The following is a 15,690-nucleotide window of genomic DNA, read 5'->3' on the forward strand; positions in this document are numbered from 1 at the left end:
CCTGCCTGGGAAAGCCACCCACATGCACGGGGACACCCCACCTTCCGGACAAGTGTACACAGCTGTGCGTCTCTCCGAGTGTGTGATCGATCCCATCTCAGGAGCAGGACACGTGAGACAATGTGTCCCTGCTTCACACGTCTCTGATGTCAGTGGAAAGAAGCCGTAGCATTTGCAGTCTCCCCCTCCCCCGCTTCCTTTCTCTGGTCCACCCTTTGGCTTCGTCCTGAGGCTGAGGCATTGCCAGGACATACATCCAGCCATAACAAAGCTCTGAGGAGCAGGAGAGCATTTCTTCCCAGGGCTATCTCCAGTGAGAAAACACTGTTTCCAGAAACCTCCCAGTAAGACTTCCCTTCGCATCTTATTGGGCAGAAGTGAGTCATGTTCCCGAACTAATTGCTGGTGAGAGGAACAGAGTAACCGTGATCAGACTGGACTGATCCTCTGAGCAAAGAGGTGGTGGTGGGGGGGGCAGTGAGGTGGCGGGAAGGGGATTAACACGTATGCGCGCATTTCCCTTCACACTGGCTGCCCAGCGAAGAGCAAGCATTTTCACTAGGGAGACATGGGACTGTGCGTCTTTGATCTGCCATTTCCTTTACTCACAAAGAATCCGTTTGGTTGATTTTTATTTTTAATGTAAAGATTGAGATTTGCTACTTCAGCAAATTGAGTTTCTGCATATCTGAAACAGATTAAGTTCATTATTTCTAAACCAGGTTACCATGGTTTCGTATCACTTAGCAAGCTTGCCTCGGACACCAGTAGCTCTTTTTTTTTTTTTTTTTTTTAAGATTTTATTTATTTATTCGACAGAGATAGAGACAGCCAGCGAGAGAGGGAACACAAGCAGGGGGAGTGGGAGAGGAAGAAGCAGGCTCATAGCAGAGGAGCCTGATGCGGGGGCTCGATCCCAGAACGCGGGGATCACGCCCTGAGCCGAAGGCAGACGCTTAACCACTGTGCCACCCAGGCGCCCCCAGTAGCTCTAACTCTTTACACCTGGAATGCTCATCGCTTGTCTGCCTGGTGCATGGGGTGTCTACCAGCAGCTCGTGAACATGGCTTCAAGTCTCCCCGTGCAGGGCCTCACAGACCTCTCCTTGGTGGGGAAAGTACGACGCGGGCCTCTACCTTTTCACGGCCCACGGTTACCACTGATGGCTCAAGAGAACATGATTCAGAGCCATCATGACTGTCCCTCACTTCCACCACTTCCAATCCAAAACAAAGCACACATTTTGTAATGCACGCAAAATCCATTATTCTGTATTGAACACAGAAAACACAGTAAAGAGAAGGCAGTACTCTTTGAAGATTCTTTTTTGATGTTGCTTATATAAATATTTTTTTCTCATATAACACGAAAAAAAATAACACACTAATGGGAGTCCAAAGCATTATTACACCATCGAGAGGCAGTTGGTTTTCAGATAGCTTCGCAAAGTAACATCTGCAGGGGGACACAACACCTGTCATAACGAGCACATTCCCGTCACCGCCAACTCTGGGTACACATTGCCAAAAGTGATATATCAAAGCAACTACAGGTCGTCATTTAAACACCTGTTAAAAATCAAGGGCACCTTCAATCTTTGTAAGCTCACCTATCAAATTATCTGCACTCAAAAGCCCTACACAGGCGATGAGGGCCTATCTGACTGCATACAGCAGGTCTGAACAATGGGTAATTATTTATGGGGACATTTATAAAGGGTGTCATCCTCGAGGAAGTGTGGCAATTCCCCTAAGCGAGTAATAACAACATACTCATGCTGAATTTTCAAGAAACAAAATAAATATCACCTGTCATTTGGATGAGTCACTGCTATTTCAACTTGAAAGTTACACTTAAAAACAAAACAACCCACAAGATTATATGCTTGCAGCCAAGTCCACTATCTAGTGGCAAACAGCCAAAGTCCTGGAATTACTGCAAATGGTAGAATTACATTCATAAAACATCAGAGTCTCCAGTAGAGCAGTGAAGTTCTCACTCAGGGGCCTCTTAGAGGAGAGATGCTACTAGGGAACATAATCTGTTTTCAACAAAAAGTGCCTCAAACAGCCCATTTTGTCTATTCAAGAAGGCTTCTGCATAACTTCCAGCTCTCCTTGTCGCTGTCCCTAGACAGCCTCTCTTCATTCCATTCACTAGCTGCTCTCCACTGCAAAGTTCCTTCTTGAGGGAAGCCAGACAATGAGCTACAATTCCCTCTCTACAGCCTCCACAATAAAGGCACGATCAGAGCTCCCTGAAACATTCTTGCCAGCACCTCCGTGTGATGGCAAAATAGAAGACTCGATCTAAAATGTGCAAGAAGGGCAGCTCTTGGTGGTAACAATCAGCACGTTACATTGAGCTTCCATAGGTCCACTAGATCGTGGTTATTTTCCGATGGTTCTAATGATATTAGAAGAAATAACAACAACAACAACAAAACCCAGAAGTATTTGCTGGGAACTTTGAGGAAGCAAAGCACCACAACACGAATCACTGACCACGAAACCTGCCTCCTGCCCCCTGGGTGAGGTGACAGGGGATAATTTCACACCAACGGCTCAAAGATGCAGCCCCATCTTACAGGGTCTCACCAGGGCAGTTGGCCATCATTTCAGAGCCATGTGGGGAGCTTTAAAAAAAAAAAAAAAAAAAGCCCAAATCTCCTTCCCCCTGTGCCCAGAGCTCGTGTTTTGGCCCAGGAATGACTGTGGTCAATAGGTCTAGGAAGAGACATCGTTTGGAACATCCTGGAACTTGGAAGGCCATTTTAGTTAAAGACACATGGCGGACTCGGGGTGGGGGAGGGGAAGGAAAGGGAGCAGAGTGACAGAGACCCAGTCTACTCTGAGTCATTGCTCCAGAACACAGGACAGTCAGTACGTGGGCATCACTGTCACCCACACTTGTGCTGGAAAACCAGCTAACACACTGAGCCCCTCCATCAGATACTCCCTTTAACACTGCATATTTCAACACCTTAATCAGCATTAAGACTTTTGAGCCTGGCACTATTATTATGCCTGTTTTATGTATGAGGAAGCAGAGACACAGAAATGTTAAGAGCTAATTCAACATGACAGAACCAATGTGGGGCCGAGCTGGGATCTAAACACAGGTCATCTGGCTCAGGGATCAACGCTTCTAGCAAAAACATACTGCAGTGCAAAACCTTCCCGCTTTCACTGTATTTGAAATACAAGACCATTCTCCAAGTTAAGGAAGACTATTCGAAAACAAATGAGGGACATTAAGATGATTATGACATTGTGTGATGGTTGAAAGCACCAGAAATGGTATAGCGAGTTCACTCAAAAAGTGGAAGGGAGATTAATGCATCCCTCGTTTACTCAGCAAGTACTAACCGAACACCTCTTTTGTGTGTGGTACTCAGCATGATAAGACAAATAGGACACCGTCTGTGTCCTTAAGGGCTCATACCCTGTAGAAGTGTGAGAACAAGAAATTATTGGAACATATGCAAGAGATTATTCATCATTTGTCCTCCTAAAAACTTGCAGAAATTAAAGCGTTTGTGATCTGGTGTGTACGGTCTTTTTTTTCTCTTCTTTTTTTTTAACCACTGTCAAAATAAGTATACTCGTATATTATGAGGTATTTGGGCCTCCGTTTCCCTCGAAGCCCCCAAGCTTATGAAAGCCAGCTAAAACCCTTCTGTGCTCTGACCCACAGCTTGTTTTCTGAGGGGACACCCGTGCTTGGCAGCCGTGGCTTCCAAATGTGGGTTTTTTTTTTTTTTAAGATTTTATTTATTTATTTGACAGAGAGAGAGAGAGACAGTCAGCGAGAGAGGGACAAAAGCAGGGGGAGTGGGAGAGGAAGAAGCAGGCTCCCAGCGGAGGAGCCTGATGTGGGGCTCGATCCCAGAACACCGGGATCACGCCCTGAGCAGAAGGCAGACGCTTTAACCACTGTGCCACCCAGGTGCCCCCCAAATGTGGTTTTAAAACACAGCCACCTGTGAAAAGCCATCCAGGTGGTGATTTACCTTAAAAGAAAAATTTTGCTGAGGATAATGATACTTTGAGCAACAAAAATGACAGAAGGACTAGAATAAATGAAAAAACTTAGGAGAAAAAGAACTCTCATATATGTTTTCCATAGGACTAGGATTCATCTTCAGGACTCTATGCCTGACAATATTAAGCAAGCAACAGAAAACAAATTAAAATTGGTCATAACATGTTATATTTCTCCCTCTGAAAAGATGGGAAAAATACGTCTCCTTGCCATTAATGTACATAATATAAGATTATAGAGGTCATGAAATTGCTTATCTGGATTATCAAAATAAAAGAGGTTCAACAAATTTATAAACATATATTTAAAGTAATAATTCTAAAAAAGATAGTTTCTCACTGATTTGCAGAGTGACTTTTCCCACTAAAAATGGGTACTAAATCAAAAAAACCTGGATTGGTACTTATCGTTCTGAGATTCTATAATTCAATTATTGAATTATTTGTTTTCAGTATTTAAGAGGTGTTTTACTGTGTCTTTTGCAACCAGTGACTTGAATGTTCATCTTAAAAATCCTTGCTGTTGACTTAGTCTCTCACTGCTCTGTTTTCAGAGAAGGATTTATTCTGTCTCCACCTTGGTGTTTTTGTTTTTTAATGGCTGTTAGAATTCACTCATTATTTCCAGGAATCGTAGACTGAATAGTTCGGAACAACCTCCCCACGGTGAATAATCAGTAAAGCTGACAAGATACAAGCAAACAACCACACATCAGCTATCTGAAGGCACAGATGAGCTGACGAGACAGTGAATCACAGAAGGGACACCTTCAGAGGTGAACCAGCGTCTGAAAGCCATTTTCCCCAGGGGATAGCTGGCCTCACAGAGTTAGAAGCCTGACTTCAAATCATCTCAATTCCTGGTAAGAAGATAAATCAAAAATAACCAGGCATATTAGAGGAACACATGACTGTAAGCAAAGAGAAACAACAGACTACAAAGACAGAAACCATTTATCTGGTAGAGACTTCAAAATAAATACGTTTATTGGGCTCAAAGAAATAAGAGACAAGATTAATAATTTTGGCAGAGGACTAGAAAGGATAAAAAAAATCCAAATAGAATTATGAGAACTGAAAAATACAATAAATGGAATTTAAAAACTAAATATATAAGTTTACCATCAGAACAGACATATAAAGAGGGAAAGGTAGAATGGAAAAGAAATCAACAGAAAATATCCAGTATAAAATCAAGAGATACATAGGAACAGAAATATAGAAAAGCCATGAGGCAAGGTGCCTGGATGGCTTAGTCAGTTAAGCGTCTGACTTTTGGTTTCAGCTCAGGTCATGATCTCAGGGTCCTGAGATCAAACCCCACATCGGGCTCCACACTGAACATGGAGCCTGCTTGGGATTCTCTCTTTCCTTCTCTTTCTGCCCCCCCCCACCCCTTGCTCGCACGCACACTCTCTCTCTCAAAAAAATAAATGAAAATAAAATAAAATAAAAACAGGAGAGGACCTAAATAGACATTTCTCCAAACAAAACATCAGACGACCAACAGACACATGAAAAGATGCTCAACATCACGGATAATCAAGGAAATGCAGATTAAAACCACAATGAGACATCACCTCACATCTGTCAGAATGGCTAGAATCAAAAAGACAAGAAATAACAAGTGTTGGCAAAGATGTAGAGAAAAAGGAACACTTATGCACTGTTGGTGGGACTATCACTGTAGAAAACAGTACGGAGTTTCCTCAAAAAATTAAAAATAAAAACACCATAAGATTCAGTAATTCCACTACTGGGTATTTACCTGAAGAACACAAAAACACTAACTCAAAAAGATATACGCACCCCTAGGTTTACTGCAGCGTTATTTACGATAGTCAAGATAGGGAAACAACCCACGTGTCCCTGATAGATGAATGTACAAGGAAGATATGGTATAGATATATAAACAATGGAATATTACTCAGGCATAAAAAAAGAATGAGATCCTCTCATTTGCAATGACATGGATGGAGCTAGAGGGTGTGATGCTGATTGAAATAAGTCAGAGAAAGACAAAAACCCATGATTTCACTCATATGTGGAATCTAAAAGACAAAACTAATCTAACGAACAAACAAAAGCAGAAACAGACCCATAAATACAGAGTACAAACAGGTGGAAGGATGGGCAAAATGGGCGAAGGGGAGTGGGAGATACAGGCTTCCTGCTACGGAATCAATAAGTCAGGGGGCTGAAAGGTACAGCACAGGGAATATAGTCTCATGGTAACGAGTATGGTGACAGGTGGTAGCTACGCTCGTGGTGAGCACAGCGTAATGCAGATAGTTGTCAAATCACCATGTTGTACACCTGAAACCAAAGGTTCAGAGAAATAAACACTGTGTGTCAACTATTCTTCGATTAAAAAAAGACCAAAATATAAATTTTTTAAAATAATGTAAAAAAAATAAATATTTTCAAAACAAAAGTGAAGACAAATATGAGCAAGTGACAGAACTAAATTTACTAAACGCTTTTTCCTGAGCCCGTCAGCTGAAGACATGTATACACTATTCTGTATTGTTTTCCCTTTTGACCACTTACCTGTTTTATTAATATCCATGACAGCGATGCCGCCTTACACTCCCCACCTGTGCAGCATCTATCACTCGATGCATACAGTCACACAGCCCCTGTTCTCCCATTTTAGGGGCCCTTGGAGGCGAGAGCTTCGTAAGAACGAAGGGACGACGCTCCCATCCGGGATGCACGTCCCTAACCCACGTTCTCCCACAGACCCAGTTTAGGGTGATCATCAGGCAGAAGCCAGGCAAGGTCAAACGCCTGAAATACTAACTTCCAAGTTAAACCACATGCTTTGTGATCAGGCAGGGTTAAAGGATGTTTACGGTTGTAAGTAATCAGTGTCTACTGGGCACTTTTTTTTTTTTTTAAATACGGGCGTAAGACCAAGAAAGAGATGAGTTGGTACAACTGTATCCTAAGAAAATGCCCATGGGAGGGTGAAAAGTGGGTAAGTAATATCATAAAGTGTGGCCATCTAAAGTAGGGGTGTGTATGGACTGCCACGGACTGCTTCAGAAGGAGCAGGGCAGAAACAGTAGTGCATCAGCCGAGTAAATGTGGAAGGTGTTTACTTCTGCCCGAAGGAAGAAGGTGAAGAGGCCACCCAGCAATTAGGAAGAAGACGAGGACACAGGGAAGCAAACGTAAGTACAGCCAGAAGGTCACTAGCTTCGTACAAAGGGGCAGTCGCGGGAGGCGCTGCGCTGGGGCAGGTGCAGGGATGCTCGTGAGAGCCGGAGCGCAGGAAGCCAGCTGCCTACACGCATGTGAAGGGGACTGTGGGGATCTCACCCTGCAGATCTACCACTCTACCTGACCGGTGATTCCTTCCATTTGGGGAGTCCTTTCTTGCTTTCTTTTCTGAGACAAACCGGAATACATCGGTAAAGAAATCAAAGTTTCTACCACTTACAACAGACTTTCATGGAATCTGTCATTTTAAATGTCTCTAACCACAGCCAATATAAGGAAGGTGTCACTGTTCCTCTTCCTCAGGTAGCATCTGCCACGCGTGTTTGCCCGGACGACCGGGATGCCCCAGTGCCTTCTCTGTGGTATCCTTGCTTCCTGTCAGATTTTTCCTTGTTTTTCAGGACTGTTTTCCCATCGTGTGGAAATCAGGCTTCACTATCTTATGCTTTCCCGGCCTCGTAGGAATGAGGCATAAGATAATGAGTGGCTAATTTTAAATTTAAGCCATGAGGGCAGATGTGGAAGAACCAAAAAATGTTAAACCCTCCTGACATTATTCAAGTAAGCGTGCTGCGTGATGAGAGCAGAGCTAGCCTCAAAAGCTGAAGCACAAAGCACCGGGTACCTTTCACTCCGATGGCTTGAAATCAAACCTTCGTTAGCTCGCAAATGAACAAGGTTTGGGTTCTTCCCCTCCTGCCTAGTGACTGTTTATTCAGATAACAAAACAACAACTGTTGGCACAGCAGACACCCTCTACTTGAGAGAAGCTGTTGGCGTTTTTATAGCAAGAAGTGAGTTGGCAAATAGTAACTCTCTGTCCTGAATGTGACCGATACTCTCAGTTTTATTGTCAGAGTTTTCCAACATCCACCCATAATTAATTTTTTCAATAAAATACAAGCTGGACAGACTAGTTTAAGTGACATTCACCCAGAGTCGAACATTACGATGGAGTGGTATTGGAAAGTTTAAAATAGTATTTTCACACACCAACCTTTTGGGCTTTCCCTCTTTTCTTCGATTCCTTAAGAGGTCTGATGAGGTCCTTACAGGTTTCTAAAGAGCCATCTAAAACATCATGCCTTGTGGGTCCATCTTTAACACCTGAAATCCAAGAGGATTTGAAGATTAGTTAGATCTTTATACGGACTGAATACTAATGCAACTTAAGCAAAATAAAAATTAATTTATGCATACCGGTTAGATAAAAGTACTAGTCCTTTTAAATAAACACTGCATACTTGCTCTGTGAGGTCTGTTTAGAACGTTCAGTTTATTCCACTACAATGTCCCCAGCAATTCACCTAACTTAAGGGTCAGAAACCATTTTTGCCTGTCAGGTGACAATGTACCAGCGTAGCTACAATATTCCATTTGTCCAGTGGATAATGCAAGAAAATCTACACCCATAACTTAGGCCCTATTCCATCTCCAATTTTTAGATTTTTACATAATGATCAAAAACAAACTCAGAGAAAGCAGTTCTATGTTAGAGGAAATAAGTAATCTTAGCTTTGGGGTCAGATTTACTCTAGAAAACAGTCTTCACTATAGTACAAAGCTTTCCATTTCAATCTACAAGTGATAGATGATTCTATTCCCCACAAATTTCCACCTCAGACCAGCACCTTGCCATGAAGACATACAAACCAAAAAGAAGATACTCTTCAAGTGAAATGTGGTTTCATTAGATGCTAAACAGTATAGAAATCCTATGTAACCCACAATGAAGTGCGAAATGTCTACTTCGAATTGTTACATCTTTATACCGTTCTCCTCCTCTCTCTTTCCTCGCAAAATAGTTGCCTATTATATGACTTAGTTGGTATTTTGAAGAAAGACTAAGAACACCAGCCATCACTTACATGGTCTCAACAGAATCATGCATAAAAGGCAAATAGCAGCCTAGGGACACTCATGTCCCAGGCACAACGAAGAGATGGTGAGCCATTCCACACCACCATCAAGATCATCCAACTAGTGGGTCACTGAGGCACTTATCAACAATGTCTAATAATCAGGGTTTGTCCACCAGAGATGCAGAGATGACAAACACTGATCCTGCTCTTAGGGAGTTTACAACCCAGTAGACAGTGTAGACATCGAAAGTGAATCAATACAAGGCAAAAATATACTACGTGCCATCAGAAACTAAAAATCACACGAGAATGACCGCTTTGCAAATACTTCAGATAAAACGATTTGCTCTAATAAAAGATACGATATATTTTGGAGGGCCTGATTTGAAAGTTTTAACTCTTCTTTCAAAAATGGGACTCCAGTTAAGTGAAAACAAATTGGCACAACAATGGTTAAATATTCTCTTGAATTCAAACGACTTGTTATTTGCAGCTTGGACTCTAAAAGTCTGTTAAGGTCAGGATCTGAATGACCTTATACTAAACCCTAATACTAAGTCCCTTTTGGAGATACTCAAACCAATCACATGCTGACCCCACTATCTCCTCGGTGATCTTTTATATTTGAGGTATATTCCACTTCTCTCCCTGCAAGCTAACCACAGACCTCACTGAGGAGATGGGCTACTGGACACGGACTCCACGATTGACAGTTTGTTCCAAGATCCAGCTACGCTAGGTTTCTTTTACTCATTTTGAAGGTAAGAGTATCCATCTATCTATGCATTACTTTCCACTACATTCCACAATCACTGTGAACTTCTAACTTCTAGGACAGGGTATGGATACATTTCTCATCTTTAAGGTTTAAGATTATAAGTAATTAGACTATTAGAATTAATTGTACCCACCATTCATTTTTTTAAAAAAATCTAAATGTTTACTCAAAGCAAGAGGATATAAAAATAAGAAAAGGAGAGGACTACAGATAAAATTTGGAATCCAATGTACTCTTGTTAATGCACCATGAGTAAGTTCCCTGCTTGCTAGTGTGTTTATGTCAACAAAGATTGCTACAGCCCCTGCCTCAGTTCTAGTGGAGAACAATAGGTTGTGAAGCATTTTGTAAACATAAAGATCTAAAAAACGTGTCATAACCTTTTAAAACTTAAGACTAATATTACTAATGACATTTTCACATTTTTCTCACATAATGTAATCACAAAATGATACAAGTACAGATGTTCCTCAGCTTAAGAAGAGGTTATGTCCAGATAAATGCATTCATTCTAAGTTGAAAATCCTGGAAGTCGAAATGCACTTAATACGCCTAACCTACTGAGCTTCATAGCTTAGCCTAGCCTAGCTTAACTGTGCTCAGAACACCTACAAGGGCTACATTTAGGCAATGTTACCTAACACACCGCCTATTTTGTAATTAATGTTGACTGTCTCATGTAATTTAACAAATACTGTACTGAAAGTGACAAACAGAATGGTTGTATGAGGATAGGATGATTGTCTGTGTCGGTTATTAACTGTCAAGGTTGCGTGGTTGCCTGGGAGCTACGGCGCCCCACTGCTGCCCAGCATCTCAAGATAGTATGGAAAGAGCATATACACACATATCCGTGTGGTATATACCGCATATCACCAGCCCCAGGAAAATTCCAAGTACAGTTTCTACTGAGCGCATGTTGCTCTCGCACAATAGTGAAGTCAAAAAATTATGAAGTGGAATCATCACGACCTGGGAACCCCCTGTCTGAGTTACGTGGTTTTGTAAAACAGCATCTTGCAAACTCAGCTATGGCAATTTGCTACTATGTTTTCTTTAAGGATGTTTCAGTAAACCACAAGCAGCTGAAAATGCAAAGTAACCGTAAAAGCTAGTAGGAGAGAGCAGCCAGATTTTATTCCTTGCCACTGGCCTGCAACAAGTATTTCCTCCCCATCTTCCTGCTCGCCCACCTCTGATGACTCTTGCTGTTTGCTCAAGCCTGCAGTTTCTCAAGGTGGTTATCAGCTCTCCTCTCACTCCAAAGGGTGCTCTCAAAATGTCCCACAAAATCATTCACTACTCAACACTCCCAACTCCATGTCTATTGCCAAGAGTTATGTCCCGGCAAGGGTATCACTTGATAGATATCACTTGATATATCCAACTACCTAACAGACCTCCATCTTGAATGTCTCGGAGAAATTTCAACCAACACACTCCTGCTCCCTGTTTGATGAACGTTCTCAGCCATCTACGGGTCAAGCCTGAAAATCCTAGACTCCTATCTCTTCCTTCATTGTCATTCCAACTTCATGAAACAAGTGATTTCCTTGGTTTTCAAAAAACGATCAAATACAGAGAGAAGAGACCCTCACAGCCCCAGAACTTTGACCGTTAAGTTACACTGCCTGAGATTTCATCAATTAAAAATCTGTTTGTGTTAACAATATCATCATATACAAATACATCCAGGAAGGTTGGCAAGTGAACTCGTTCACTTCTTAGTGTGAATTAGTTACATCACTACCTCTGTTCACCCAACAGGGATGAGCAGAGTTAAGAGGTGGTTTTGATACTAAGTGACTCTTGGAGGCAGAACCAGGCTAAGGCAGCGAAAGGACATAGGTAAGTGCTAGGAAAGGGAGAGAGAGAGAAGGAAAAATGGGGAGAGACTTAAGAAATGTCGTTAAGACAAACTTGGTCCATGTCAGTGTTGTGCTCAGGGCAGAGTAAGAAATACACTCTTATTTTCAACACCTATCTTCTCACGTATCCTCCTTTCCTGCTTCCAAGACATAGAATTAAGACTCACACTAGTACTAATAATACATCTAAACACTTAGTATTCATTGGTACAAAACACTCTGCAAGATCAACTGTATCAACGATAAAAAGTCTTCTGAAGGCTAATTTAAGAATCTGTATATTTAAAATGTACAAGTATATCCCAAAATTTTAACAATATCCCACCAGGAAATTTCTTCTGCATCCCTAAAATCTGAATAATGAGTTATTTAAGAACAACGAAGAATGTAAAATCTTAGGACTATGGAAAGGGCCTTAAGACACCTAGGAGAAATCCTTTCCATATATACTTTTGGGATTTTAAATACATGCAAGTTATTCATGTGTTCTATGCAAACGAAACTCAGCTAACCACAGGAATACATTCATCTAATAAAATATCAAGTTCACTTTATGAATACAAAAATAAATCTAATTATGATCATCAAAAGATGTGGAATCTTTTCCTTTAATCACTGTAGAGACCATTAAAATGTGATTTCAATATGTAAACTTGTCTTCATACTATATAACTTTTACCATTGGGAGTAATTTCTTCATCTTCCAAATTCCCTGATACCTGCATATGAATTATATCGTGTCTTTTCTACCTAAGCTCTGTTAAGGGAAAGGGTTAGAGCTTCACATCAACCTTATCTCCCCTTGTATTGATCCCAATACCTTGGACATTGTAGGTGAATAGCAAACATGTTAATGAATAAATGAAATAGATGGACAAATATATCAAATAATGAATAGGTTGTAACACCTTCCTTGTAGCCAGCCTTCCTGTGAAGGCTGACCAACCCACACTGAGCTGTTGGATTGCTTACCTCCAGTGAGTAGACTGGCAGGTTGTGGGGAAGAGGGTTGAGATAAGTACTCTTCTTAATACAACACGTGTATCACTTGAACTGTCAAAAGCTGCGATCATTATTCTTCAATTTAAAATATTTAAGAAATACATGTATAGTATGCCTAGTTACTTGGTACAATAGTAATTCACACGTTTCCTTGAAGAAATAGTCAGAATATGCAAAACATGGAATAAGAGTATCTAAATGCCTATGACTGGATAGGCTTTAGTTCTTAATAAATATATATGAAATATTTTTTCAAGATTTATTTATTTGACAGAGAGAGAGAGCACAAGCAGGGGGAGTGGCAGAGGGAGAGGGAGAAGCAGACTCCCCACTGAGCAGGGAGCCCTACATGGGGCAGGATCCCAGGACCCCAAGATCATGACCTGAGCCGAAGGCAGACGCTTAACCTACTGAGCCACCCAGGCGCCCCTATACTGAGCCATATTAATCATTCTCTAAGCAGACTAGTACTATTCATCATGCTTTTTCCTGCAAAGCCAGGATGAAGCCTCATAATGCTTCCCAACCCAGAGCTACAGGCAGTGACCACTGACCAAGGGAAGTCAGCACACACACCATGTGTTCTATCACAGGATGAACACACTAAGACAGAACAACATCATATCGTGAAGGCTATAGGTAATTTAAAATATGTACTTCAGCACAGACAATAGGATACGAATATGTGTGCTAATTCACCTCCATCCAAAACACCCGCTCCGGGAGTGATGAGCTAACAGGTTAACAAATACTACACTTGAGAGACAACTCCTAGAAATCCTTCTGCCCTGTTATTAGATGTTTTGCTAACTGGCAAAATGGATCAAAGAAATGAGCTATAATTGGTGATGTCACCAGTTTGTTAATCAGCATAATGGATGCCAGAAATGTTTCTCCAGTTCAATTCATGGATTCAAGAAAACTGGATTGGCTGATATTTTACAGGGGATCCCTCTCCCCATGCAGGAATAACCCAGCAGGAGCTGCAGCTGGTAACCCTGGGGCTGACATCCAAGTCTTGATCCCTAAACGGCCCTATGAGAAACCGCAGGGTCAAAGGATATCTGGTGGCCTGAAGCTGTCAAGTTTACAGAAATTTAACCGTAGAATTTTGTTGTGGCTAGTACACCTTTCAGGTAAGGTACGGAGGGTTCACCTGAAGGGCAAGACCTGGGACTTCAGCGCAGAGGTCTGTATTGTGGATAGTTCTCCATCTGCTTGCCAGTAGATGTTTAATGTCTGTGCCTGAGACTAGAAGAGTCTAGTCTAACCTTCACCAATCTCTAATAATTGGTGACTACTCCCTATGAAAAAGAATCTAATAGTTGGCCATGCCCAAACTGCTGAGATACGGCCCATGTCTGTACTGACATGTAAAATTTTATCAAGAACAGCCAAGAAGAAAGTTGTCTAATAAACCAATGGACAAGGTGAGGACATGGCTATGAAAAGGATTTCCCTGTGCTTTTGCCAATGGCCCCACTGGAACCACCTCAGCCACCTGTGTCCTTGAGAAACAAGCAGGAGCCAACTGTGTGCTGATTCAGTATGACCAGTCAGCTTTTACCTACTCGGCAATTAAAATCCATCTCAGGAGGCCGTCTGAAGAGCTCCGGTGAGCAGTGCCCTGGGTGGTGGAAAGCCATCTCAACAGATACATAGTTGCATCAAGCAGCTTCGTACACTTTCTGTCCTGTGGTGTCAGGTTCAAACAAGAAGCGAGATCTCCACCCCCATGCAAATGTGATGTGGACATATTTCTTGCACTCGAGCTACTGTTCCAGGTTTTCTAGGCCTGCAGGCAAGAACATCCACACAACTGCACAGCTGAGGAGTTTCCAACTGACCTTCACTGGAAGTGATTCATCCGCAATGTGAGGACACACTGAAAGCCACATATAAAGTGAAGAATCTAACAGACTTCCATAAATGGCTTCTACGCAATGAACGTGCTTGATGAAAACCACCTGCCTATGGGTTGAGAGCAGTATTTGGCAGTACCTATCTGTGTGAAAAGGAATTTTCAAAAGGAAAACACATAAAATCTTATTGTACATCTGCCTCAGTGAAAGTTTGCCATCAATTTTGATGATGGGAACACTCAATTTGAACCCCAATTAAGTGAAAAGTTATTCCTCTACTAAAAATAGAATTCTGTTCTCATTAGACATATTACAACAACAAAAAAAACTGCACTCAAGTTTGAGTTGTGTCAATAAAAATTTTGTAAAAATGTCTTTTTTTCTCTTTAGGTAGGTACCTACATATCTTGATTTTGCCTCCTGGTTCACAAAGCCTGAAATAGTTACTATCTGATTCATTACAGAAAATATTCATTGACCCCTGAAGTAGAGTATATTAAAAAATGAAGTAGATCTATTACTCTGTTGATTCCAATATGGAAATAGCTGACATTTTGAAAAAGCAAATCGTAGGGGGTGCCTGGGTGGCTAGTCAGGTATGCGTCCGGCTCTTGATCTCAGGGTTGTGAGATGGAGCCCTGTGTCAGGCTCCATGCCTAGCATGGACTGCTTAAGGTTCTCTCTCTCTCCCCCTCTCCCTCTGCCCCTAATCCCTGACTCAGGCTTTCTCCCAAAAATAAATTAGCAAATCTTAGTAAGATACTATAATCCTGCATATGCAATAAAACCCCCTTGAAACATCTACTTGCACTTCTCGCGCGTGCGCACACACACACACACACACACAGTGCCTGGAAGGAAACACAGTGAACCGCTGGCAGCATTGTTTCTAGCAGACACTCTGACCAACGGTTCATTCCCCATGAAGCATCCAGGGTGACATGTACCACAGAAATCAGATCTGGCGACTCCCCTGTGTAAAACCCCCAGGGGCTTCTCATCACACTTAAAAACAGAACCAAACCACTCCAAGTCTTGTCAGCTACTCG

General features: G+C 41.8%; 1 protein-coding gene across 1 annotated transcript in view; it reads right to left on the minus strand.

Moving 5' to 3' along the window:
* The window catches only part of MCPH1 (microcephalin 1), a 243,062-nt gene that overhangs the window by 178,703 nt on the left and 48,669 nt on the right, over positions 1-15,690 (minus strand). The window contains exon 9 of the mRNA XM_008706148.2: positions 8,267-8,376. Coding sequence (XP_008704370.1) covers positions 8,267-8,376 — 110 coding nt within the window. The remainder of the gene's footprint in view (positions 1-8,266; positions 8,377-15,690) is intronic.

The sequence above is a fragment of the Ursus maritimus genome, unplaced genomic scaffold (genome assembly GCF_017311325.1).
Source record: "Ursus maritimus isolate PB19 unplaced genomic scaffold, ASM1731132v1 scaffold_28, whole genome shotgun sequence".
In the NCBI taxonomy this organism is placed as follows: domain Eukaryota; kingdom Metazoa; phylum Chordata; class Mammalia; order Carnivora; family Ursidae; genus Ursus; species Ursus maritimus.